General features: G+C 37.8%; 2 protein-coding genes across 3 annotated transcripts; one reads left to right on the top strand and one right to left on the bottom strand.

The window, feature by feature from the left end:
* Positions 1-54: 54 nt before the first annotated feature.
* Positions 55-14,125, top strand: LOC131783438 (uncharacterized). 2 transcript variants are annotated; one of them, XM_059100197.2, is made up of 22 exons: positions 55-162; positions 245-358; positions 864-970; positions 1,091-1,234; positions 2,138-2,275; positions 2,467-2,531; positions 2,725-2,786; positions 2,957-3,072; positions 3,830-4,016; positions 4,932-5,018; positions 5,211-5,377; positions 6,004-6,129; positions 6,710-6,868; positions 7,207-7,291; positions 7,782-7,954; positions 8,243-8,326; positions 9,470-9,688; positions 10,712-10,830; positions 11,556-11,690; positions 12,436-12,538; positions 12,739-12,862; positions 13,376-14,125. In XM_059100197.2, the coding sequence occupies exons 1-22, from the start codon at positions 99-101 to the stop codon at positions 13,603-13,605; spliced, it is 2,808 nt and encodes a 935-aa protein (XP_058956180.2). In that variant the 5' UTR covers positions 55-98; the 3' UTR covers positions 13,606-14,125. The 2 variants fall into 2 exon arrangements, with proteins under 2 accessions (XP_058956180.2, XP_066015621.1); XM_066159524.1 differs by having other exon boundaries at positions 132-148.
* LOC131783445 (lactadherin-like) lies at positions 14,006-22,299 on the bottom strand. The gene is made up of 8 exons (XM_059100206.2): positions 22,167-22,299; positions 18,763-18,877; positions 17,849-18,062; positions 17,548-17,698; positions 16,737-16,936; positions 15,910-16,056; positions 15,068-15,221; positions 14,006-14,676 (listed from the first exon to the last, which is right to left on the bottom strand). The coding sequence occupies exons 1-8, from the start codon at positions 22,243-22,245 to the stop codon at positions 14,426-14,428; spliced, it is 1,311 nt and encodes a 436-aa protein (XP_058956189.2). The 5' UTR covers positions 22,246-22,299; the 3' UTR covers positions 14,006-14,425.
* Between the last annotated feature and the right edge of the window lie 5,328 nt (positions 22,300-27,627).

Raw genomic sequence — 27,627 nt, forward strand, 5'->3', positions numbered from 1 at the left:
ATATTTTGATATTTATCGTCTCCAGACTCCTATCTTCTTCTTGTTTGAAGATGGCTACCTCGGTTGCTACGTTGTCTACGTTCGGTTAAACTTCAATAATGCAAACACTTAACCTTTTTTCATGGATTTGCCTTGTACTTTTTATGAGGTACCTCTGCCTTGGTAAGATTCTACAAATGCATTAATGACCTAATCTCAGTTGAACTGCGGTTAACATCACTTTCTGCGATCAAATCTTCTTCAGGATTTTCCGGTGTAACCAACATCAGCGAGCTGTTGACTTCTAAAGATGCACTCGAAAATCGTTTGAAAAATTCCGGAGCTGAATGGCCATTTTGTGTTCTTTATAGAGATCCGAGTAAGTATCAGATAAAAACATCTTTTTTTAAAATTCTTAATTCCTCACAGGTGTAATTTACATTCATATACAGTACAACCGCAAATAAATAATAAATAAATATGAAAATAGATAAATTAATAAAATGAAAAATAGTTTTTGACACAAAAACAGGAGTCCAAACCCGCCTTTTTGTAAATGCCATTAGGCATCCTAAAATTATGAAAGGGTTGCCAAAAATAACATTTAATTCCTCTTAATAATAAAAAAAAAGGAAGAGTCGTGGACGGTTGATCCAAAATCATTTTTTAAAGTTTAACTCTGCATCTCACAAATTGATATTTGTACAATCAAGGAGACAGGTTACAGGTTACAAAATTGGTGACTTTCAATGCAAATACAGTTCCCCAAAATTGTTTGCATTATGGCAACTAAAATTTCTACAGCTTGGGGCCTTGAAAAGTCACAGGGTTGTAAATATTTTCTTGAACAACTCAGTGAGTCCTGTTATAAATATTCCTTTCAGAAATTCCTCCATCCAAGCTTGAGCAGAGCTTTTTAGAGTTTATGAATAGTTTAGCACATGATAATCCTTACAAAGAATGGAGCACTGTAGCATTCAACCTTGACAAGGTATGTAGCAGATTACCTGATTAATTATTTATTTCTGAATGGATTAAGGATCATGGAGAATGCTCAGATGTAATCACATTGTTTGCTTCATAAAATGTATCTTTTTTTTTGCTCCTTTAGGGAATGTTATCATGGGAAGGCCACCCAGGTACGGTTCCTCTTCTTCAGTGCTACATTGGAACAGCTTCTTCACCATTGAGTTACCCATCACCTGACAGACCCCATAAAACAACCAGCTCATTGAGAAAATGGTTTGAAACTTTGGTAGGTGCAGTAGAAGGCATGTCATAATGTTTAGGGTGTTAAAGCCCTTGAGTTGAACTATTTCTAGAGGTGGGGAAAGGGGGTGTATCTTTTGTGGGCAGGAAACTTAGGCCTTCTTAACAACCGAGATGGTTATCTTTTCCATTTGGACAAGGTAAGATATGATCTTCCTTGTCCTACAGACTACTGCAAAAATGGGCTTAAACTTTTCTATCATCTGACTTGAACATGTAATAATCTAATCTTTTTTCCATGTTTCATAACTTTGCTTCCTATGACATTTGATATTATTATGCATGGTGTAGCCATTAATTTCCATACAAATGCAGCTTCTTGCCATGTAGTAGTTGTTGTTGTCAAGTTTTTCAGACAAGTAAGCTTGTGATCCTAATTAAATTAATTAAAATAATTGCCACACATGTCTGAAAGGATAACTGAGTTGAAGAGAAGGTTTCTTGCCCTGTTTACCATGGCGGAAGACATGAATTTTATTTTTCTTTTTGTGTTTTAATCTTAGACATAGGAAATTGAAATCTAATGATTTTAGGTTCAAGGTAAACCTTTAACTGCAAGATCTCTAAAGTAGACGACTCATTGGCTGTAAGAAAAATGAATTTTCAAAGAGCATGAATTCAAAACACACTCAATACAAACATACTCAAAAACAATGCTTGTCATAGGATTTTAAACTATTATTGTGGGAAAAAGGGCCTTTAAATAGTTAAATTTGTATTGAACCCTTTGTTTAAGATACATATTTGGAATCATTGAACGAGGAAAAACTGAAATCAAACTATTGTTGATTCAATTAAACTTAAAATCATTTTAAACTCCTTCACGTGTATTTTCAAAAAGACAATAACATGTCTAATAACTGTTTTATTATTATTTTTTGGTCGACAGAGGAGGATGTTTTCCAAAAGACTGTCACCATTCACTACAAATCACCTATCTCAGGAAGTTGGTAGTCATAAAGGTTACACTTTAGTGGGAATTCCTGGCCAGTTTTATCACCAACAAATAGAAAACACATTTAAAAAGGTCAGAATAATATTGAATATTAAATATTTAATAACTATTTATCAATGATTCTGTCATCATGGAAGATGGAGTTCAGCTAGCTGACTTTCCATAACTAGGCATGATTACCTAGAGTTTTCATGATGTGTTGTTGGAGTTCTTATTATTGTAAGCTGTTAACATACCTGTGTTTATTTTTTTTCTTTCTACAGTTGGCTAAGATTTGGGCGGAAAAGATACAAGTGTTTGTTGTTATTCCATCCTCTGATGTTGAGGAGTAAGTTTTTTCACTTCTAGAAGTGACCAAGAAGACATTTCTCCTTAAAATATTGATTCCTTTTCAATTAGAAAGAAGATGAGTAAAAGTTGAAAGATATATCTGTCAAAATGGCTCAGCTCAGCAATAATTACTATAATTTTGTAATTATTAAATTATGTATATCATATTTGTGCTTCATTCCTGGTGACAGATATATGATTGAGGCATACAACATCAGCAAGGCTCCTGCCATTGTAGTGTTCAACTCTCAAGGTTGGTCCACAGATTTGATCTTCTTGGTGCCTTGTAGATTTTGTACTATGGGTACTAATATGCAGCCATGCACAGAATGTCACTGTTTATAATTTATCAAGAAGAGAAGTTACATTGTTAAAGAAAGAAAATACTTCGTTATCTTTGTTTTATTTTAATGTTTTCCTTAGAGTGGAAAGAAAAAGAAAAGTCTTCATTAGTTTTACAAAGTGTTCTTGAAGTAGAAGAGAGAAGACTTCAAGTTATGCTGGTCACCCTACACAGCCAAGCTTACCAATTGAATCTGGTCAGTTTGTAATTTTTTTTAAGAACTTTTTTTTCTATGCTATGACATGTGTAATGCTCAGTTATATGGTAATTTGGTATTATCAACTGAGTTGAGAATGAAAAATTATCCACAGTTAAGACATTCAAAGCTGACATTTCAAGCGTTAGCCCTTCATTCGCTCTGACAAAGGGCTAACACTTGAAAGGTCAGCCAGGAAACTCTTAATGATGGCCATTTTACATTATCAACTCAATTGATAATAACAAATTACCTTATTACACTCTTCCACCAATGCATCACCACAGTTTCTTAAGAAACTTACCCTCTTTGTTTAGTTACTTACTTGAGTATTAAACAACAGGAGATTTATTGAGAGATAAGGCGTGCAGTCATTGTTTCTTAACACACTTCTTTTACCTTCTTGACCCAGTATGAGATCAAAAAGTCTATATGAATGTTATTCTCTCTAGGAGGAGGGCTTGGCAGACAGAAAGAACTGACTTGAAATAAACCACCTTCTCTCCTACCCCCTCCCCTCTTCCTTGTCTCCTTCTTAGCCCCTTCCCTCCCTCTCTCACTTGAGAGCTTCTTGATTCAGTCTACAAGTCAATACAATCTCTCTCTGTTGCTCTTGTGATTAGTTTTTAGACTAATAATTAGGAAATAAACTCCTTTGTCAGTTTCTTAAAGCCAGAAAACAGTACAGTGTTTGAACCACAGACTAGCTTATGCTGAGATTTATAATATAATCTTTGTAATGGTGTTACTTTGATAGGATAATTTCTTTGATGAAGTGTTGGAGACAAAACATCCACAGCTGCCCATAGTGGTGTGTTTTTATTCTCCAAGAAGTCCACGAACCCTTAATTACTTGGATGCTTTTCATCGATCATATGACACATTCACAAAAATGAAACTCCCTGTGCGATTTGCAATGCTTAACATCATGAGTTACCCAGAAGGTAATTAATATAAATTGCAAATATATGGTTACAAAATAAGTAATGTTCATGAAGTCAATCCTTACAGAGTTAAATAAATAGCAAAGACCCTTTAGCTTATCCACACCCATAAGTGATCGTAACTTCTGTAATGAAATGTAACCTCTCCTTCTTAGAAACATTCCCCTTTTTGGTAGAAGGGGGGGTTCTATATCCCGTCTTTCACCAACAACACTCAAAAGTTGTTGACGCATAACTTCTCCTTATAATATCGAAACAATATCTTGCAAACAGGTGACAAGAAAAGACAAATTTATCAGCAAAAGGCTATTATCTTGATGCAATTCCAAATTCTCCTCACTTGCTGAAAAGGATGTGTGTAGCAGCCAGAAAAGAGAGTCACAGATAACATCTTGAGATTCAAAGATTGAAGAGAGTTTTGAGTGTATCAGTAAACTCTAATTGATTAATCCTTTAAATCCCAAGATCTGATTGTTAATTCTTCCTTCTAGCTGTTACACATTCCCTTTTAAATTAGTTGCAAGAATTTGGTGTTAGATCAAGAGAACAACCTCTGGCTCTACCTGATAAGTTTGAGTATTCTCATTACCTGTTTGCTGTATAATGAATGGATATTCTTGGGAGAAGTTACATGTAAATCACTTCTGGGAGTTAAAGGGTTAAACTAACAGATATCAAGTACAGCCTTATGTTAGGAATTCAAACCTTCTTTGTTATCTTGATATGAATTGTAAACTAATGGAATGTATATTCATACATGTCTGATGTAAAATTTATTTGTATTGTTCAGTTGTCCTGAGTGACTTTTCTTTGGCCTTTTTGCATGCACTGATGAACTAATCAAAAGTAATAATAGGGGTTAATTAATTTATTGCAAATCTTGGAATTATAAAATTTTATTGTCATATTATCCAGTGATAGCAAGATACGTGATAGCGTCAGATGTGTATGCTGTTCCTTTTACCGTCGTTTTCTGGCAGGAAAGAGAATCGATATCACAGAGTAAGTTTTAAGTAACATCTTCTCACTCCCTGTTGCTTGTTGCTGTCTTTAGTTTTGCACTTTAAATGAGACCATATTTCTTTTGTATAAAGCTGCATATGAATAACTTTTCACAGTGCTCAGAAGACATTGTGTAATGTGCCTAAATGTAATATTTTTAGCTTGGTTACAAAAATGTATTTTTTTCAACAGGGTTTATAATTAAACAACAATTATATGACAAAGATATTCCCACTCCACTACTTCTGTATGAGTTTCTGCAAACGTTGCCAGTTGTTGTGCTTCCCACTGCACCAGATGATGATGATGATGATGTTGATGAAGTCTTTAATCCATGGAAGGAAAGTGACGACGCTAAGGTTAATAACACAATTGTTTCTGAATTATGTGTTTCCATATATTAACCCTTTACACACTAACATCAGTATGCATATTCTCCATACTGTTCTCTTTACATTTTCTGAAATGCTGACAAGAGGAATTTTTCTAAAAATCCATAGCTTTAAAAGTTGATGTCTTTTCCTTAATTCTCGTGACCTTAATGTTTGATTCAGGGGTGATATTGTATGGAGAAATTAGAAGCTGGTCACTCTAAGGAATTAAAGGGTTAAGAGACTAAATCTGTGAAAGGTTTGCATGATGTTCATTGGAGATAGTTTAGCAGTTTGGCAGTGGCTGTTCAAATTAGATTATTCTTTTGTGGTATGTTTGTGTTAGATTTTTAATATGGAAAATAAATTTTTTTTTTTGGGATCACACTTGATTACTCATAGAGAAGTGGCTTTTGATATTATAAATAAACTACCAGAGGCGTGCATGGTGGCCATTCCATGTTGAGCATTATAAAATCGTAAGTGAGACATGAAAATCTCATGAAGGCATATTCAGGGGAAGATCCAGGGATGTTGGATAGGGATTCATTCACAACTGATATTCTGGGTCAACTATCATTGAATCCGAATGTCATTGAAAACGTATTTTCCAGAAAGTGTGCAACCTTGATATATCAGAAGACAAGTGTGTCGAAGGAGATAACAGCACTGTTACAGATTTTGAGCACAATAACGTTATGTTTGGACCTCCTTTACCTCCACCTTCCTGGCAGACAAAGGTGATCATTATCATTGTTATAACTAAATTGTTCTCCTCCTTTCTAATCTTGGTCTGATAATGCTTGTCGTGTAGTTTCCTACTAAGAATTGTGTCGCAAACCAAAATAACGCTTCTTCCATCTTGGACATTTTATGTGCTATCACCTACCTGTACCTCCCAAATTAGCCCATGAAGAAGTTGTTGTACCCCATTCTTTTGGAGTAATTTTGATTTAGTAAGTTTTCACTTAGGTTGTGTCGTTCTTCAACGATTTCACCCGCATGAATACCATTAGAATTAGCTCTCACGATGTTATTGATTTAAGCAGCTGAACCATGGCTGCATCATCTCAGCCGATCAGAAACAACCAGTCACGACTTGGTCACACGCGTTTTCCCGCGCTTCAGACCTGTAACGTGTATTTGCTCTATGCTCTGATTGGTTCTTCGTGATATATCTCTTCACTTTGATTGGTCATTATAATAACGCTTTTCACTTTGATTGGTCATTGCAAAAACGCTCTGTTTGTTTGGTCACAGCACCTTCTGCAGCCCTTTGCATGACTACTACAATCATATCTGTTTGAACGTGTTTCATAGGCACAAGTTCAGAAGAAACAACAAAAAAAGCTTCAGTTTCATTACGTGAATGATAAAACCTGGTCTTCTCTGGTTGAGCAATCCGTTGGTCCAGTCAAGTCGTACACTGCCGCAGCTTTTCCAATCATGCAAACTTCTCGTCTGTTTTCTGTATCTTTGGTGAGTCATCAGACATTTAACCAGTGTAACATACATGTAGAATACATGTAGCCCTTTATTTTAATGAAACTGTTAATTTACTCCTCCAGACCTCTGATATCCTACACGGAAACAACTAACGAAACTTGACGCGTGTTCAACCGCGCAAAACTTTTCGCGCGCTTTTACCCGCCATTGTCACCTCTTACTTCGCTCAACAGACTAAGTATGAAAAGTGACTGACTTTGATGTTAGGAAACAATAATTTAATTATTTAAGCGGAATAAGAAAACTGAGTTTTGTCAGGAATAATTTGTAATTTGTAAGGAATAATTAGTTCTTCTGTGGATTTCATATAGATTGTGTTTCTTCAAGAGAGCTGCAGCTACTGCAATCAGGTTTTACCAACAATTGAACGAATATCATCGGACGCCAAGTATTTAGGTATGTGTTATAGCATTAGAGCAATTTTCAACTGAGTGTGGAAAGTAATCCGGCATTGCTCTGTTTTTGCCTTACTTCGCGCTGTGATTCGTCTAGAAAACTCGCTACACTCAATCAACCAATCAGATGCAAAACTAAGACCAATCACTACTTGGTCGCCCGCGTTTTCCCGCGCTTGAGGCAAGTCGGATTTTCTTTGAGTTCTCACTGGCTCATAGAGGTATTTTCCTTTCTTCTGATTGGCTTGTATGATTACTTAGGTTCGGTTTTACGAAATTCAGTTAAAAGCACTTCGGTATAGTATATGTAGAATTACACGGTTTTTAAAACTTAGATAAGAAAACAAGATGTTGTACAGCATGCTTCATGTGCAGCTTTGAGTAATGAAAGCGGGATTTGGTTGTGATGCAAAAATCGATCACTGTGAACTAGTCTTAGTGGGTTACTGCTACTTAGTAAGCTACATAACTTGCACTTCTTTTCGTTCCAGGGGCGTCTGTGTTTGTACACAACTGTTCAACAGACCCTCTAACGTGTCAGCGGTATGGCGTCACAGGTTTCCCAACGCTCACAGCTTTCCGCAGTCTGAGCTGGTCTGCAGTCGAGAGTTGTTCAAGTTCTCATTCAACTTACATCAGGCTGGACTACCACGGACCGATAATAGTGAGTCATACCTTTACAGAGTGATTGTTAACGTAGTATTCACATTGATGATTGAATGGAGCTGTCTTTTTTGCTGCCTCGGAAACGTAATTAGCATAATCTAGGCTCTTTGTTAGTGAAGAGAGCGAAAAGACTAGCGCGCGAAACATGGCAAGTAAGTGGACGAGGCGGTTGTGGTTGTCAAGGAAAAAGCTGTGTTTTTTTGTACTCTCAATATTAGAAGCTGCGACATGAGTCTAGGCTATATGTAAAATTAGATATATGAGTTTTCTTCTCTATCATTTCCAGGCAAAACTTGTACTAGAGTGGTTATCCAACGTTAGTCAGCCGGCTGTGGATAGAAGATATTTATTCGACTCTATTCCTGAAATGGTATCTCTTTTATTGCCTTTCTTTAATTTATAAGGAAGACACTGACAGCTTTAGCGTTTCAGTCTACGCCTTCTCGTGTCATAACGATTATTAAGGCACGTGGCGTTAGAGGTCAATCACAGCTTTACAGCATCCAAAACAATCCTATGCCCCATTCACAATAGAAGAACATGTTTAGTTAACCAGCTTTAACTGAATAAAAAATTAGCAACAGAAAACTGAAGGACTAAATGGGACACAGGGCTCAAGGAATCAAAACGTTTTCAAACCGTGTTTGACAAAACAGCTTTAAAACGTGTTTTAACTTTGGTGTGAATGCGGTATTAGTTCATTGACGCTTACCACAGATGCCCTGATAATGCTATTTTAAACAGTGTTCAAAACGTTTTCTAAACAAAATTCCTCCTTTTGCTTAGTTTGCTGTATCTAAATTGCTTTTGGCTCAAAATACTTCTTTAACAGAGCTGTAAAACTTGCTGCTCTCTGAGCCATTCAGGTGCAAATAGACCAAAATCAAATGCGTTTTCTAGTTTGCCCTCGATCTTTTGACGCCTTCTGCAAAGTTTGCAATGTTGAGCTCTAGTTGGTTTGTCGCGGTATAGTGCCGTTTTGAATTGAGTGTGTAAAGTAATTCGGGATTGCCTTGGTTTTATTCTCTGTGATTGGCCCGGAAAAAAGCTGCTCCACTTCCTCGAGCAATCAAATACAGAGTTGAAGCCAAACGCGATCTGGTGTTTAGCGTTTACCCGCCTTTCAGGAAGTTCAAATGTTTTTGCTGTGACCTCATTTGTTATACTTTTTGTTGTTGGTTCTGATTGGCTGTTGCGATATCTTTGGTTTTGCTTCTAGATGGTCGGTTTAAAAGCGCTCTATAAGTACCTATCGTTTGGCAGAATGTGAAATTTTTAGTTCGAATTAAGTAGAGCGACCCCAACCCCCTCTGACGAAGGACTAACCCTTGAATCGCTCTGTAGAGGGGCTAACGCTCAAAACGTCAGCCTTTAAACTATTTACGGTGGCCACTTTACGTTATCAACTCAGTCGATAATAATAAATTACCCTGTTATACCCTCCCACCGACGCAGCACCACATTTTCTTCAGAAACTTACCCCCATTATTCGATTGTGTTTCCTTTTTCTAAGGATATGGACGTCAGGTTGATTGGCACGCTATACACACGGACTCTTGCTCGCCGCTATCTTGCCACAACTCTTGCCAACAAGTGGTACCCTTTTCACTGTTTTCAACTGGTTTGTGAGCTTCTGTATGGTCGCGTACCTTGCTTTGCGATTTACACCAGAGATGTTGTTGATGATGGAAGTAAAACGAAAGCAAAAGATCAAGATCTTGTGCTATCAAAGGTACACTTTACACTCTATTATTTACACCAATAGATTGGCTGCTCCGTAATAGCCATAACTAGTCTAAGGCGGGTCAGTATAATTAACAATGGTAATAGGACCGAGGGGAGTCCAATTCGGTTTGTAATCACACGAGTGATTAACAAAATCGGACGACCGCGAAGCGGAAGTCCGCTTTTTTAATCACGAGTATGATTACAGACAGAATTGGACGACACAAAGTCCCGTTGCCAATTAATCAAAATGATGACAAAATTTATGAAAGAAACATCGGCTAGACATCGGTTATACGTTTTCATTAGACAAAAACTACCGTTAAGTCGGCGACATGCAAGACAACAGCGCGCGCACATGACGCGTTCTGTCCACTCACACAGGCATGACGTGTTAAGTGTCCCTTTAACTGTTCTATTACACTGTCCAATTACAAGCGTGACGCGCACACTGTCCAATTAATGCTCAAATCAGGCTGGTGATAACCAATCACGTTCGAGAATTTTGTTATAATTTTGATTAAGATTTAGGTAACTGACTAAACTGTCTAAGCTGACTGCCTAAACTAAATTTGATTAGTGTTGGGAAAGACTTACAATCGAACAAGAAATCGTTTGAAAATCATTGGGTAAAATCTCTGATATTACATTAGGATTTGCAAAACATCATGGAGTGTTTTTCGGTTCTGTTCTCGTCTCATTTGGATGTACAAGTAAAAGAGAAAATTAAAACACTTTTTGAGACGTAAAAAAATCATGTAGAAAACAATTTTATTACTGCGGTACGGTTTGTTCGTAAAATGTTTTTTTGGTTCTTTTCTCACGAAAAGAAAGACTTGCTTACGATTTTAGGTCGACAGCGGAAGTTGACGAAAATTTCGAACAATTTTGCCAACATCTTTTTGATAGAAAACGCATTTACGCATGGATATCTTTTTCTTTGTTTTGTTCTGTTCTTTGTTGTCGTTGTTTTGTTTTGATTTTCCATATTTGCTTTAGAACATCTCTCACTTTTACCGTTTGTTGTTAGCTTGAGCTTCAAAGAAGCGATGGTGTTAGAGTAAAAGTTTTTCAGTTGGGTCAAAATGTGGAATCTTTGATCAACAATCAAAGGGACACCAGACTGCACATGTTTCACGACACTCACAGGTTGGTGCCGTCCAATTTACTTTCTTACAAGTGAGATTAAAGCGGAATTTCTCCTTACAATCTCGATACATTTTAAAGCAAAAGGGTGACGAGAAGAGCGTAAAATATCATCAGGGGGATATCGTTTCATTCAACGCTAAAATCTCGGTACTAAAATTTTAAATAATGGAGGATAGGCATTACTGAGAATATATATTTGGCTCTTGGGAATGAAAGGGTTGAATTCATGTAGACATTTTCATAATTTTTAAATATATTCTGTCCAGATAATACGAATTCATGGCATGGTGTTAAGAGCGCTCGTTGACGTCAGTGTTGCGCGACTACTACCCTCCCTTCCCCCCCCCCCCACGGATCTGACTTAGTTTATAAGGGTTTGTGCAAGAGGTTCTAGCAGTGCACTTTGACTCTGATACTGACACTGCAGTGGCAGATCCAGCATACCCTTAGGGGTATGATATCAACATTCTTTCAATGACAGAACCGTAATAACCACTACGGCGGCTGTTTTGTGTTTTCATGTGTGTAACCGCGAGTGAAGTTGAGGTAAGGGGATGAAGGTTGGTCGAGAAGTAATTTTAGACTCTCCCCCCCCCCCACCCCACCCTTTCAGCGATGATTATTCCTTGACCCGACCCTCCACTGACTGTATTTCTTTCTAGGACCACCCTTACCTTTAATAACACCTTTTCTGGATTAGGATTCTTAAATTCATACATTTACAGATACGAAATGCCCAAGAACTTCAAATGTGAATACAACCACAAAATATGCACAGATATTGCTTTGCGCTTTGTTCAAGATCACCGAAGACTTCCAGTTCTTCATATGACCTCAGCTGCATTTCACACCAAGTTGGGGTAAGTATGTAAAACACTTTTCAGTTTAGACTCGAAAGTTATTTGAGACTGCTTTGCTTTTTTGCTCTGTGATTGGTCCAGAAAACTCGCGCCACTCTCTCAGCTAATGAGATGCAAAACTAAAACCAATCACAACTTGGTCGCCCGCGTTTTAGATTGTTTGGTTGTTTTTACTTTGAGTTCCGCGAATTTGAAGATGCAAAATCAAAAGCAGTCCTGAATTTGTCACCCAAGTTTTCCCAAGGGTTGGTAAATGTGATGTCACCCGTTGCTCTGATAAGCGGTTGGTGGGTTGCCATGGTGGAAAGGATATAGTCAGGAAAAATTATTTTAGGAGTGCGGTTTACGCTTGACTGGCTGGGGCTTTTGTGTTAACCCTGTACACCCTAACATCAGCATTTATATTCTCCATACTGTTCTTTATGCATTTCCCAAGGTGCTGACAAGGAGAATTTGTTTAACAATCAAGAGCTTCTTTAGCTGTTGATCATTTCCTCGTGTGTTTTGATTCTGGGGCGATATTATAAGGAGAAGTTAGATGTTAATCACTCACGGGTCACAGGGTTGGGGCTGTTGATGTCGGAAAGATCGGAGTGGGTGCAGAAGTTTTATTGAGAATAACCTTCGCAAAAGCAAAGACTATTTTCAAACTTAATTTTTTTTTCACCAGCATGGGGAGACGTTTGTGAATTCAGTCCGTCATTTCGATAGCTCCTTTAATAGTTGGTATTTTCTTTCCTTTCAGATCTGAAGAGAATGCGAACTTCGAACCTTATGCACACAACTTGCCCATACTGTTCGCACTGGCACACAAGAACAACGTATCGAAAGACAGCTCGTTTTATAAGGTGAGGAAACTTAACGACCAATTCGTTCGTCAATAGCTCAGTCTCCCTGGTAATGTCACTTGCAGCCGATGTTGGGTTATGTCACGCAACGCACAATGCCGGACCATGGGAAGAGAACACCTTGCGTGACTACGCCGATCAACGGCTGCGAAGAAGAACATATCTTTCATCCGTATTTTTTTGTTTGCGTGTTTTTTCAGGAGCTCCTAGAATCAGCTTACACATTGTACAATGAAATGGTGTTTGTGACTTTGGATATAGACGAGTTTGCGCACTGGGCGAGTCGTTTTGTACCTCGAGATTACCATGCCAAGCATGCTTTTGGTAAGACGCCTCTTTCCTTCTCTGAGTTTGAGTCTTTGTGGCTTGACTTGGCTTAGCTCAGCTCAGAATTTATTCAGACGAAGTTTGAAAATGAATGGACGAAACAAAACTAAGTTATCTCTTCGACATGTACTTACTTTTACTCATAGACTGTTTTCGTTTTAATGACACTCTTTCGAGATGCACTCCACTGCAGTATTTCATAGCTTGTGAACCTGCGGGCAGGATCTCGTCAGCTTGTGAACAGGCTCTAGTTGGAAGGGCCGAGAAGGAACTGTTCTCTATCCTCTAACAAAGTAGTCGGTGGGGTGGGAGTGGAGGGGGGGGGGGGTATAAGGAGAGCCCTCACCCTCCTAGCTCCAAACCCATCACTTCCCCCTCTCAGACTGTTTTTTGCTGCCTTTCTCTACGCCCCATCTTCGGCTTAAGATTTATTAGTTCAAAGGATAGTTTCTGCTTCGTGACTTATTTCTTGTGCGAGTATGATTTTTTTTCTTTTTTCTCCTTACTCAGGAAGACAAGCTGAGAACGTCCCCCCCTTGTACCACTATCCTCGGCTATGTATCATTCAACACGACGATCATCAACATGCCGCTTTTTATCCTCCTATCGAAGAGCTACATGGTATGGGGACTAGAATCCAGGCGCGGCTCAATCAGATAACTTCCCAGCAGATTATAAAGTTTGCTCAGGATTACCTAAAGGATCCTTCGGCGTTAATTGTAAAAACAGAATATTTTTAAATTTAATTGATATAGGACGATTTTGAAATACAGTGGAATTTCTTTTTATAACACCTTTTTCAGGGGCATCCCTATTCAAGGAAAAGAACCTGTGGTCCTGATTGTAAAAATGTTCTCATAGCTTTAGAAAGAGACATCTTAAATTCAGGGAACTCTTTTTGCAGTACCAAGGGTGCCCCCCTGAATTGAGATTATTCGGTATATGTTAACTCTATACAGGGGATTTTTCTATAGTCCTAGGGGTGTCCCTGAAAGTAGGTTCCACTTTAGCCTCAGGTAAATTATAATGGCTAGGTTATAAAAGTATTGCTGAAACTTTACTCCCCTTCTGTGTAGTTTCAATCTCATGTACTTTCTTTAGGCAATATTCAAAGGACATTTTTTTGCGCAAAGCACACGCAATGTAAATAACCAAACAATTCTGCTACTCCTTGTGAAACAAGATATTTATTTTTATACGTATTTATTCAAGACGTAGCTTTAGTGGTTCATAATTTCTTTTAATCTGTATCAAATTAAACTGCGCTTTTTTTTATCACTGTTGCCCCATTCTGGATCTTTTCACCGTTCCTCTGAGAATCTTTTTACAGGAAATTTTACATGGTGCCTTGCAGGTCTTGAAGCCTTCCAAATATTTTTTGTGCACTTGTTCTCACTCAATCGACATAATCCCAGTTTAACTCTTTAATATTCAACTTGGAGCAGTTTATGAGCTTTATTCTTTATCTGACTTCTTTATCATGTAATGAAGCGCATTTCTTTGCTTGTGTCCCTGATAAAACTCCCAGTTGAACATAAAATCCAATTTGCTTGTTATCAGTTAATCCACTAACAAATTTACCATCAGCAATAACCACGCAGCCAGAAGGCAAATGGTGTCAGTCGTTTTTCTTCTGAATCCCTTGGAGTAAAGTTTTCTAGCTACGCTTTCGCTTGCAACAGTCGGGTTTGTACGTTTTGTAGACGATTTTAAAGTCGCACTGGGTGTTAATTTTCTTGTGGAAGGAAATGTCTTGTCGGAGAAGGTTGTTGAAGTTTCGGTTGGACTCCGCTCTGTGGGCTTGGAACATCCTGAAATATCCACGAAAAAGAAATTTGTTAACTTCTAACAAGAGCTTCTATTGATCAACCGAAAAAGGATGCGAATGCAACAATGGTTCTTATTGGTCAGCTTGAAAGGTCTGTAGGTAGAACAAGAGCTCTGATAGGTCAAGCAAATAAGATGTGAAGGAAAGAAGAGCTTTGAGCGGTGAACTAAAACGTTTGGTGAGTGAAACCGGAGCTCTGATTTATCAACCGAAAAGATGTGAATGTTAAGGGAGCTCTGATAGGACAACTGCCAGAGAAAGTTGAGGGACAAGATGTTTGAATGCCGCAAAAGTTCTTATTGGAACCGGAAATGTCGTTTTTCTCTTCCAACTTGTTATTGAAGGGTCCAATAAATATAATTGAAGAAACTCACCTTGATAAATCTGGCATAAGTAAATTTCTACTCTCATACAAATCTGCCCGAGTGGTGTCCAAGCCCTTGGAATAAAACGGAGGTAACGCGCACCTAAGCGTCGCTTGAACATGTTCTTGTGAACTGTCACCTCGTCCCAGTTTCCTCGCAGCGTCTAGGAGTCAATAACAAAATTAGTGAACCATCATTTCAAAAACAATGTTGTTCAATGGTTAACCGTATGTCTATCGCTCGTGTGTTTGTTACCCTTACGCTATGTTGTGGGATTTGTTTTAAACCTTGCAATGTCTACTCGAGCAATCCTCAATCACTGATGGCTGTTTGTCTGTAATGAATTTCCGAATTTTTCACCTGATATCCACTTTTAATTCTATCAAATTTAGAGTAATTTCCCATCTCTGTCAAATTTGGTAGCCACGACTATCCGCTGTCACAGTTTCTCAGAAGTGATTTTTTTCCTCAGCTCAATTTTTTTTCTCACTCACTTATTAAGATCCGTAGGCTGCATTGCTGCGTCGCCTTAAGCTGCTTTAACCCTTAACACACTAACACCAGCATGTGCACTCTCCATACTGCTCTGTGTTAATTTCCTATAGTATCAACAAGGGGAGTTAAAAGCATCTTTAGATAGCGATCATTTTACTTATTCTCATGACCTTAATGTCTGAGTCAGCCATGACACTGTAAGGAGAAATTAGATCCAACTAAGAAGGGATGAAGGGTTATTTAAGTCGTGATAAGTCAAAGCTGCCTAAAGTAACGGCGACTTCCGAATTTAGGCCTTACGTCAAAACACAGAATGCATCACGGCGTGTTCTAAAGATGCTTTTTAGAATTCTTACCATTGCTATTCCAGTTTCGTTGCTGTACGTTTGCCATTGTAAGCCGTCTGAACTATAATTTAGCGTGTATTCTGTTACCCAGGTCCCCATGCTAACAGAACCTTGTGTCGCAACGCCAGAGATGTTACGAAGTTCTTTCAAATCAACCTGAGAAAGCGAAAATTCGTCATTTTCTTTAAAAAGTTATTTCAATCTACAAGTCGTCTGTTGTATCAGGTCTTACTAGCATTATATCCATCTTCAGTTTTTTTCCCAGGACCCTTAGCATAACCAAGCATGAGGCGATTAGGAGTATTGATAGTCTCCTCAGGCCGTAGAAGATTAACCTCAGCGAATTATTAGTTTCCACGACCGTTCACCATGCATTATGAATTACGACTGGTGACTTGCCATTTCCCGCGCCTAAAGCAGTTTGAAGTTACTTTGAATTCTCATTGGCTGTTTGAGATATTTTCGTTACATCTGATTGCTATTTTGGTTACTCTGGGTACGGTGCGATGACACTTAATTGAAAAATATTGTAACACAAAGATGTAGGTGTAATCTTACCCCTGGATGCAGTGTAAATAAGTCCATTTAATTAAACGATCCGACGCCCAGACGAAGATGCCTTATGCTAACAACGCTAAATTAATAAGGATGCCGCTTTACTTGGGCTTCAGCTTCACGCGTTTGCTGAGTACGCTTGATCTACGACAGGTAAAACCCACATTTCCCTTTTATCCTCGAGTCTTTTTATACCTTTGACCGCTGACAGCCCTTTCTCCCTATCCCTCTCTCAAAGATCTATGCACAAAATTCCCAATCGACAGGCCAAATTTTGTTACCTGGATATACTGCGTCGTGTCCACGTTCTGTGCACACCAGCTTCCCCAAAGAGCAGAGCCATTGACCTGCTTGAAAACGTTATTGAGGCGGCCTTGATGTGGGTGGTGCCCCTGAATAAAACTGGACGCTGTCACCTGTTTATCTGATATCTGGCCCCTTTCCATTCCGGCAGCAGCGCTGCAGTCTTTATATCCACCCTCTGTGGATGGATTAGTAGAGAAAGTAAATTATCTTAATGGCATAAGTAGGATTTTCAAGGAGAGTATAGTGGGCGGGCTCTAAGTATACCTGCCATTTGGAAGCATACCAGGTTGTTTAATTTACTGGGAATCATCAGTTTTTTTCTGATAAAGCTAAGGGGTGGCGAAGGGTTTCTAACACCAATAATGGTATTTAGGTATTGGTATTTGGGAACTCACCTGGTTAATTTTTTGCTGTAATCTATAATTTTAATTGACATAGCTACGGATTAAGGATTCCTGCACTAGCGTGTTACTGGTATCTAGGAACATTTTAGGCTACTTTATTACTAAAAGTCATAATTTTTTTTTCCGCAACTGACAACAGTCCTTCTCAGGACTACACCCACCTGGACGATAAGACTACACTTAAGTTAAAGATGTTGGAAAGTTTCTTAAGAAAGTGTACATTGTTGATTCAGGCAATAATATGGGGACAAGCATAAACAAGAGAACTATCCAAAAGAACGCGACGCTGAAAAATGTAACCATCTGTAAAGCTGAGCAGCGAAAAACGCATAATGCGTGAGAAGGAAAAGTGGCAATGTAATTGAGAAACGTTTAATATTACCTTCTGTGTTGCAGCCATACATTTCAACTCTCATGCAAACGATGCCATATTCATTCCATTCCCATACAAGTATTCTAATAAATCGTGCTATGATAGCCTTATCCAACTTGTTTGTCACTACTGAGCTGTCATCCTTGTTCCCGCGCAACCTCTAAGAGAATGGGAAATACAAACAATTTCATTAGAAAAGTAGAAGAATAATGAATTACATTTCTTTCTTTAGCTCCGAACAAGCTAACATTGGCTAGGAATTCTTAAAAATAAATACCAAAAATTTCATGTATAGTTGCGTTTGATGTACCGTATCTTTGTCCATATTTTGGTATGTTTCCCAATTCATTCCATCACAACTGTAGTTTAAGGAGTACTTTTTGACCCAGTTTCCCGACGGATAATCCAATCCTTGGGTGGCCACAGCTGTTATGACACTTTCCTGTCCAAAATCAATTTGTAAATATGGAGTGCGATCCCAATCTGTCGCACACCAGCCACCGAAAGTTTGGCCATGAGGGCGCCTAAATCGGGGAAAAAGAGATCGGTGAAACTTGAGAGTTATCTCTAGCACTGGGTTTGTTAATAGATCTCTGCGGTGGCTACAATAAAAAAGTCATGAGGTATCAGCTTTTCAAGCAGAACTTTTTCTCTACTTTTCAAAGCTCTTTTACCCCAAAAGTTTATGATCCAAGCCTTAATGTGTGCGGATTGGTCCCTTCAAGACCTTTAGGCCCTTCTAGGAGTTATTTCAAGTGGTGCTGTTTCTTGTGCATCACAAAGTGTCCTTAATGAATACGTCTGCGGATGAAACGATTACTGCTTTGTTTTTATTAACTGAGTTGATAATGTATCTTGGCCACCACAGTTGTAAAGAGTTTCGAAAACTGACGTTTCGATTGTTGAAAGCGTAGTATGTGATCATAGCTATTCCCCTTCAACCTCGTGGGTCATAATTTCATGAGGAGCTATTTACTTATACTGCGCAAGCTGAAGAAGCTTTAATTTCAGTTTCGACAGTGTGTTACCATTCAAATGAAAGTTTTTGAGGCACACCCGTGTCGTGTTGTTGATTACACCTTATTTAGTGATGTCGTCGAGTTCTCAGAGTGTGAACTTTGTGACTTATAACTCTTAGACCACCCCCGGCGAGTTTTAAGTGTGTGTTAAACGTATGTCAGTTTTTCTTGAGTGTGATTCAAAAACTTGTGTCACTCAGCCCACCTCGTGTTCCAAAGTCTGCCGGCGAATGGCTGCGTCCACTCTGAGTATGAAGACGAGGCGGTTATTTGAGAGTCCCGGATGTCTCCTGTGATCATTCCCAAACCAAGACTGCAGTCTGTAAAAGAAGAAAACAACTTATTATCTAAAAAAATTTCAAAAGAGATTGTATCGGTTTTGCTTTACTTCGCTTTGTGATTGGCCCAGAAAACTTGCGCCACCCGCTCGACCAATCAGAAACAAGACTGAAATCAATCACGACTTGGTCGCCCGCCTTTTCCCGCGCTTTTGACAGTTTGTTTGGTTGTTTCGCATTAGCTCTCAAAGGGATTTTCCTCTTCTCTGGTTGGTCGTTATGATTGCTTTAAGATACATGTGCTCGTCCAAGAAATAACGTTTTTCTTAAAGTCCATTACAAAAGTGCTGAATTTTCAAGGTCAACAAACAAAATTGAAACTATCAGCAGAATTTCCGATACGCCGGCTTTTGAGATAACCAAACCCGCGAGGTAATTTCATCTCACCACAAAACCATGAAATAAAATAGGAAAATATCAAATTCATGAACCAAATATAACTATTATATCAACATAAGTTTGTGTTTCAAGAACTCTTTCATCCGTCTGATACGTGATGGCAACTATTGATTTATGATTTAACTCGGCGGCAAGAGTCTCGTTCTATTGTAGGCGTGACTGAGAGAAACTATGACAAGTATTCTGACATTCCTTTGTTTGTTTAAGAATTAAAAAGAATGTCCCCACTCTGAGCGTTTGCAGGAAAAACTCTTGGTCTAGCGTTCAGTTCTTGTAACTACTTGGCGCAGTTGTTTGATACAAGATTAAAAGTTTGACTTAAAAGCTTGACTTAAAAGCTGGTATCCGGGAAAGTGGATTCTCTGAAGTGTTTTAAATTAACGTGTGGTAAAAGTTTTTTGAAGCGTAGAAACATGCATGCATGTACATACTCTAGACCGTATTTATATTTATGTGTAATGGGTTATGGTAGAAATGTAGACAGACATTTTTTTTTTATTTTTCAACTTTTGTGATTGGCTGTAGTAAAATTTTGATAATGCTTAGAGGGCCACCCGCTTAAAAAAAAACCTTTATTATTATTATTATTATTATTATTATTATTATTATTACTTGGTCTTAATTTCTCCTTTTAAAAGTGTGTATTATGCCAACAGCTTGTTGCGTTTTATTTTACAGCAAATCAAAGTGAACATAAAAACTAAACAACTCTTTACAAGACTAGAAAACTAATTGTACAACGCTGGGTTTGCTTAATCATGTTCTGAACAACCAACCCTGACTTGAGAAGTAGATAAAAAGTTCTAAAAAGAAAACTGCCAACATGATTTAGCTGACATTTTTTTCCACGATCCCATAAGCAAATAACTGAAATTTTTTTTTAACGGTTAAAATAAACGCTTCTGTCACTGAGTAAATTGCTCTAGCTAAGGTAACTGATATGGTTCTTTATTGCATCTACTTTGTTCAGACATCTTGATCAATTTGTGAAAAATTTCGTTTAAAAGCCAAAGAGCAGTTTTTCTTTTCATCTTCAAAAAAAATATCGAAGGCTAAGAGTTAATAACAGGAGGAAACTTCTTCTCAAATCATATGCACAGTGTTTGTGTTTCCTAAACAGAAACCTTTCTGATCGTGTTATTTATATCTGTTGAAAGACAGAAAAACTATCTTAACTTGCCGGCATAAGCTAGAAGGAACTAATCGAGCTCTCAGAAATTTCTCTAGCACCACTTTAAATCATAAGTATTCTTTATGGCTGAGTATAATTTTTCGATCATTTCGCCAAATTAGAGGAGAATCCCATAAAAACCTACTATGCCCGCACACAGTGAGTGTTATGATTACCAAAAAAAACTGTATTTCACGTGGTCGGATTCAAATTCCCGTGGTGTTTATAAAATCACCCATGATTGAGATCATCATAAAAGATACACTTAACCCTTTCACTCCCAAGATCTAATCAGTAATTCTCCTTACTATCTGCCATACAATTCTTATGATGTTAGTTCAGAGAATTTGGTATTGGATCAACTAATAATCCCATGATTGTTATTCTTCTCTATTCTCATCACCTGCCTGCTTGATATTGTATTGATATTGTAAGGAGAAATTCTGTCTTGGTCACTTGTGGGAGTGAAAGAGTTAAGTATTTGAATTCCGTGACCTGCTTAAGCTGCGCTGCTCTCTTTTACGCTGACAGTCGTTGACAGTAATTAATAATCATTAATCTTGCTGTTTGACAGCCAATCTTGAGGTAATTTCCGGGGCATTTTAACGCCTGCCTGCCGAACGAACATGCAATGCCTCGTTTTACACATCATTAATCATGTGGAGATTTCAGGAGAAGAGCCGCCCAACGAATTCGACGCTTATCTCTCAAATTCAGAAGGCCTTTTCAGACTTGATGATATGTATGTGTTTCGTTCAGAAAAATGATTAAATCTGAATAGTGAAAACTCAAAAAGCAAGTCAAATAGTTTTCTGAGGTTACTTTTTCTGTTGCCCCTTGTTTATATATATATATGCAATTGTCTTTACAATAAATGCCGAAATTCAATTATTGTAAAACAACTGAATGAAAAACCTTTGTTTCCGACTCGGGGTGTACTTCTCTAAAGCATTTCAAAGTCATGTGTTTGCCCTTCTGATTCAACAGCTATAGCACTCGTTTAGCGGATATACTTAAAAAACGCGCTAAACTTCTGAGAGTTCTAAGTAGAATATAGCATTTTCTAGTTGACAACTAGATTAGTTTCTGAGATCCTCTAACGAGGTGGTTAATCTTTTTGTAATCCTCATTCGTTAGCAGGGGAAGTCGCTTGTTTGAAGTTGTTATCCTGAATCAACTTTCGGGTAGAAAAACTCCACTTAGACATGAAATATACTCGAACATAAACCTCGAAGCTAACTCAATATAAGTTTTCTAACAACTCTATCTCAGTTTAAGACGATTATGCCGGTGCTTCTTTCTCGCTATGAGAGAGGAAACAGTTCAAAGTTTTATTGGCTAATGTAGAAGTCGCAACAACTTTGAAACAGTGAAATAGAGTCAGATGAATGAATTCCTATCAATACCTTACAGATTCAAGTTAGAATTTCGCAGGCACGTTTTCAGCTGTGTTTACACATGAACGTGTGTCGATAGGTTTGGTACTTGGTATCAAATAGCTGAATCAATGAAAACAACTGTGTTTAAATGTTATCTCTGACTGTAACTGAAATTCATCTTTGCGTCTTTTTACATGGAGGATCACGAAAAGATTTTTCTCGTTCGAATCACTGAAGTGGCCGAATATAATATTGGGCACGCTCAGAACTATGCACCTTTCACAGTCACATAACCATTCGCTGAAAAAGTGAATTTACTTACCAGATCGTACGTAACGAATGAACCACAGAACGAAAGCCACAATTAAAGCGGTCGAGGTATTCATCTTTTCTTTTTCCATCAGTCTAGTAAACGAACTAAAGCTGTTTATCGTACCAAAGAAGAATCAAAAAAGGACCAAGCAGTCTGGATCTTGTTGTTCGGCCGCTATGTAACAATACCCCACTGGTCGGACAAATAAGAAGATCATTAATCTTCGATAATTACCGTCCTGTCATAATGGTATGCATGCTATAGTTTCGATTTCCTAATATCTTCTTTTACCGGTCCGAAAAGTGCTTAAAATCATAAATCAAACTTTGACGAAAAAGACTCTAATGTTTCAGTTTTGAATTCAATTAAACAGCTTAGAGAACATGATGTTCTAGAGATATCTCTGCCGACCTTTGCCATCAAAAGAGAGAGATTTGTTTATTTGTTGTTAGAACATATTTCCCCCTAAACATGTCCATGTGCATAGGAATGACAAAGTGAACTTCGGAAATCCTTTGTACCAAATGATTTACTGTTTCATGTACTCTATGTGTAGTTTTTGACCGTTCCCTGGGTTTCAAAAAACTTGGCCGATAAATTCTCCCATCGCCATGTTTATTCTCTATTTGCCTTTCCATCTCGCTAAATTTTCCTGTCTGTTTTGTTAAGATTACTGTGTCTTGTGACACGTTCGTCAAATTGCGCATGAGAAATAATGATTGACCGTGAGTTCTAACCTTATCTATTCATTTTATTCAACATTCATTGTTTGTAGTTTTCCGACTATTTGTGAAGGAGTATAAAGAATTTAAGAATGCTACGGTTTTCTGCTGACAGTAAGAGAGATCTCCGGTCTGAGTGAGACTGGATCAATTATCTGTTGATAAATTTGCTTTGAGGGTCTCCATGGGGTTAACAATGAGCCGTAAAACGGCGAAAAAAAGTTAGCCGTAAAAATTGACAATGTTAACCGTTAATCGTAAAATAAGTTAACCGAAGGAAAAGAGGATGAAATCTCTAACATGACACTCCCAGAGGTAGGTTAGGAAAACATTGTTGAGTAGTATCAAGGGAGAAAACTATTTTAAGAGCGCATCACACTTAGAGAAAGGCACCAAGGACTCTCGACCTGTCTTTTTCAGTCTTCTTTAATCTCTATTCTCTTACTTACATCAAATTCGCTTCACTCTGAGTAACTCTGAACGACTGACACTGACCCCTTTGATCTCTCAATGACTCCTGAGTAAACTCTAAAGTAAATACTTATACATTGGCTATCGGTAGGCATGAGTGGGCATGCTGGCCAACTGACCTTGGAAGATTAAACAGTTATTGTCAGAACACTAACCCAAACACTTTTACAAGAATCACACAAATGAACTACAACGTGCTTAATGCTTCCGATTAACCGAATCAGTCTTTGACCACATAGTCAAGATGAAAACTTTAGTGTGGGTCTTAGACAACGTCCGTAGATGAACTAAGCAGAATCACTGTCGCAATTAGGAAACTCATCGCGATAGCTCACACTCAATGCAAATAATTTCGGACTTTGAATTTAACTAAATATAAACAAATGGCTAAATCACACTTAACCAAATAAATACTTCATAACAATACGGAGAACATGAAAAAGAAAATCATCATATCGGTTGCAAAGTTCGCCTGGTCATTCCGAGGAGGATAAACATGCTCAAGCGAAAATAATTTTAATGACAAAAAGACGGGATTCACTTTTGATGGTAGAGGTCAGCAGAGTTACCCCAACTACACGATTTTCTTTTAGCTGTCCTCACCCTTAACACCTTAATATCAGTATGTATATTCTCTATACCGTTCTCATTACATTTCCTAAGGTGCTGATAAGGAGAATCTGTTTCACAATCAAGAGCTTTTTAAGTGGGTGATCATTTCCTTGATTCTCGTGACTTTAATGTGTAATTCAGGGGTTATATTGTTAGGAGAAATTAGATGTTAGTCACTCTTAGGGATCAAAGGGTTATTAAAATTAAAAACTGATAGAGCATTGATAAAAAAAAACTGCCCCTTGCCATACAATGCCAGTCTTGCACTCTTATCGGCTTAATTACACGTTCCAACGACCTCTGGCAGTAGTGTTCCAACACAAATACACCCGACAGTCAGTACTGAAGTATTGACGTTGTGTTGCTCTCTGTAATTAAAAGTGCTTCTTTGAGTGTGTTTGATAGAGTATTATAACTCCTAAGTACTTGAAATCAAAAAGACACCTTAACCCTTTAATTCATAAAAGTGACTAGAATCAAATTTCTCTTAACAGTATCACCCCTGAATCAAACATTAAGGAAATGAGAATATAGGAAATGATCGCCGACTTTAAAAGCTCTTGAATGACAGGCGAGTCTCCTTGTTGGTCCATAGAAATGTTTAGATGATAGCGTGTAAAATTTTTATATGAATTTTAAAGGTGAAAAGGGTCAATCTGGATACGAAAATACTTGTAAGAAGATACAGTATGTCATGTAAAAAAATTGAATCTGAGAAAGAGTCACTGATCCCACCTCGAACATTTTACCATTGCTCATACTAGCTCAGGAATTATTGGCTTTAAAATGAAACTGTTACTTTATCTGAGAGTGCACGTTTACAATGAAGGTTAGTAATAAAATCTTAATTTGATTCCCACATTATCGCAGTTCGAAAGTGGTAATTCAATTTAATTAACGTATTTGTTATTGTTAAAATTCCTTATCTTTTCAGCTTGGCGTTAAGTTGACTCGGCAGACCCTGTACTGTACGTCAGTTCGTCGTCAGACTATACGTACTATTTTCTACATGCACACAGTAATGTGATCAACTTCGAAAGAAATTTGTGGCAGTACTTATACAAAAACTCCTTCAAAATCAATTTATAAGTCAAACCTAAAAAGAGTCACAGTCACTATACCTTTAACTATGAAGTTTGTCGTAGGAATTTCACCATCCCCTCCCCTCAAAAAAACGAGGGACAGCAGAGAGCTTGACCGACAGGCAACCCTGCATGAAGACGAATTAAACCGGAAGTGTTTTTGCTCGTTGTAACATTCCGTGTGTTCTTACAAAATTAAGTTGGGAATGTTTATCTATATTTTGGGGTATTTTTAATAAGACAATTATTACACTCACGCTTGATGGATATGAAATGATAATAGCCAAGTCGGCCCTATGGGCCTCGTTGGCTATCTAACATCTCATATCCAACGCGCGTTCGTGGAAAAATTGTTTAGTAAATGGTTAAGTTTTCAGCCCTCAACTTTCGGTCTTGAAAAAAGTTATAGCTTTTGAATGCTTTGTATAGATTTGAATATGTGGTGCTATATTTAGGGAAATACGGAAGTGTTTTGATTATTTACCAAACATAAAAGACAATAGAAAAGTTCATATTGGATTTGAAAGTTATTGATGTTTCTCTTTAGTTGAGCGTCATTTGATAGGAAAGAAGTTTCCCCAGTCGCCGAGAGATCGGAATAAATAAACAAACAGAAAAGATAGGGAAATTTTGAACACTTTGATCTGAAGGTTTATAAAATTTTACCATTTCAATAGCCCGGTACAAATCAGTGAGAGCATAAATACAGTAGCAATAGAAGACTTTTTAAGTGTGTCAATGAGGTGAAATCTTACACGGATTTTATGGTAGAAGGTTCTTTTGTTCCGAATGGCAGTTTATTATGAGTAACTAAAACGGCAAATCTGCTGCGTTTATTTTACTAGCAAAGACACAATTTTTTTACGAATTCTGGAAGAGAAAAGAGTGAGTTTTTACAGTATTACTGAAAATCTAGCGCTGTTTCCTATACCTTCTTTGTTGATAATGACATAATTTTTTGATCATATCTCTTTGGTACCCCCCTAAAGCTGAGTCAGTTTTGCCTGTACTGGCTGAGCTTCCGTTACAAGAGGAGAGAACGGGCTGTTATGTACACTTTAACCACCATGACTTCGGGTCTTTTTTCTTTAGGAACTCAGTAACTAATGAACTGATAATACACCGTAAGGAAAAAGACACCGAATGCGGATCACTTAACGGATTTAAGACAGACATGGAGGAAATCCTGACACTTTGGAAACCGCAAATTAACTATAATGAAGCACAAATGTCCCAAACTGAACAAATGAAAAAGCAAATTGCAAGTTGAAATGTGACAGTGATGCTGAACTTGCCACGACAGGTTTCTAGGGAGTATAAATTGAGAAAATAGGTCCTTTTAAGCTACTTTTTTTTCGGTATTACGAGCGAGGATTGAGAGAAAGGTTTGAACAGAAAAGGGTTTTTTTGCGACTTTCTTTTGACATGTCGTAAAACGTTTTCGCCTAAAGCTCTCGTTCAATATCGAGAGACTGCCAGTAGTTTTGAACAATAACTTTTTAAGACAAAAAATACTCCAACTACCATTTTTTTAAAGGCATATTTGTATGTGGTATGTGTCCATTTACTCATGTAACAAACGAATTTTCCTGTGATCTTTTTTTTACTTACTAAACCAGGTTACAGTAGGTGAGAATACATAATGGAAGAGTTCCATCGATCCCACAACCACCATTTCTCATTTCCGAAATTTTCCCGAATTTACCTGGGCCCACATTGCAATCTGAGAGCGTAAGTGGTTATTCTTTGATGTTGTATCACAGGTCATGGTAGGGCATTCCGCCAAATCATCCATGGGTTAACGGCAGAAGCTATCAAAACCGCTAAACACTTATGACGTGAACCGTGTTTGCGAATTTCCTTCGTGGGCGGAAACGAGTTCTTCACACCACGCCATTCCATTGGTGCGGGTGTCCTCAAGGTTTACCACTGAGACTCGTTGAAAGATAGACGAAGGTGTGACCATATGGTAGACATTTAACATTGACACACATGTCGCAGAAAGACCTCGCGCTCTAAAGATTCGAAAAAGAAAGAAGACAATTTTCTGATGAAAACTTAAATTTAAGAGATTTGACTTACAGCTTACTGTGTTTTACCAGGAGGAAATACTTCGTTCGCTCTCAGATCTGGTACAAAAAATAAAGTAAAAGACATTCATCTTACCTCTGCACTTTCATTCTTAGCGTATCTTTCCTTATCAATAACAAAAACCGATGTATTTTTATCCATGTTTATATGATTGATGATTTAACCTCTCTGTGCCTATTAATGCAGACAGTCTGGCTTTTTGATAATAGACAGTTTCTTGTTACCGTATCGTCTTGAAAAACGCAAATTCTACAATTTGCTTTTGGGAGAATTATTTTTCACACTCTTTTAACGAAAAATGTTTTCGCAAATGTTTAACCTCTCAGCGCCAAGTGTCGTTAATGTTCATGAATGTTCTGGTTTCCTTGAGATACGTTAATTTCGTTTGCGTTTCGGCCTTAGAGGTCACTTCCAGGCGAAATGTCAATCAAACTGGAGATAAAAAAAACCTATTTGGAGATTGTAACTTAATAGGCTTTTTCTGTGTCTCTT

Source organism: Pocillopora verrucosa, chromosome 12 (genome assembly GCF_036669915.1).
Source record: "Pocillopora verrucosa isolate sample1 chromosome 12, ASM3666991v2, whole genome shotgun sequence".
In the NCBI taxonomy this organism is placed as follows: Eukaryota; Metazoa; Cnidaria; class Anthozoa; order Scleractinia; family Pocilloporidae; genus Pocillopora; species Pocillopora verrucosa.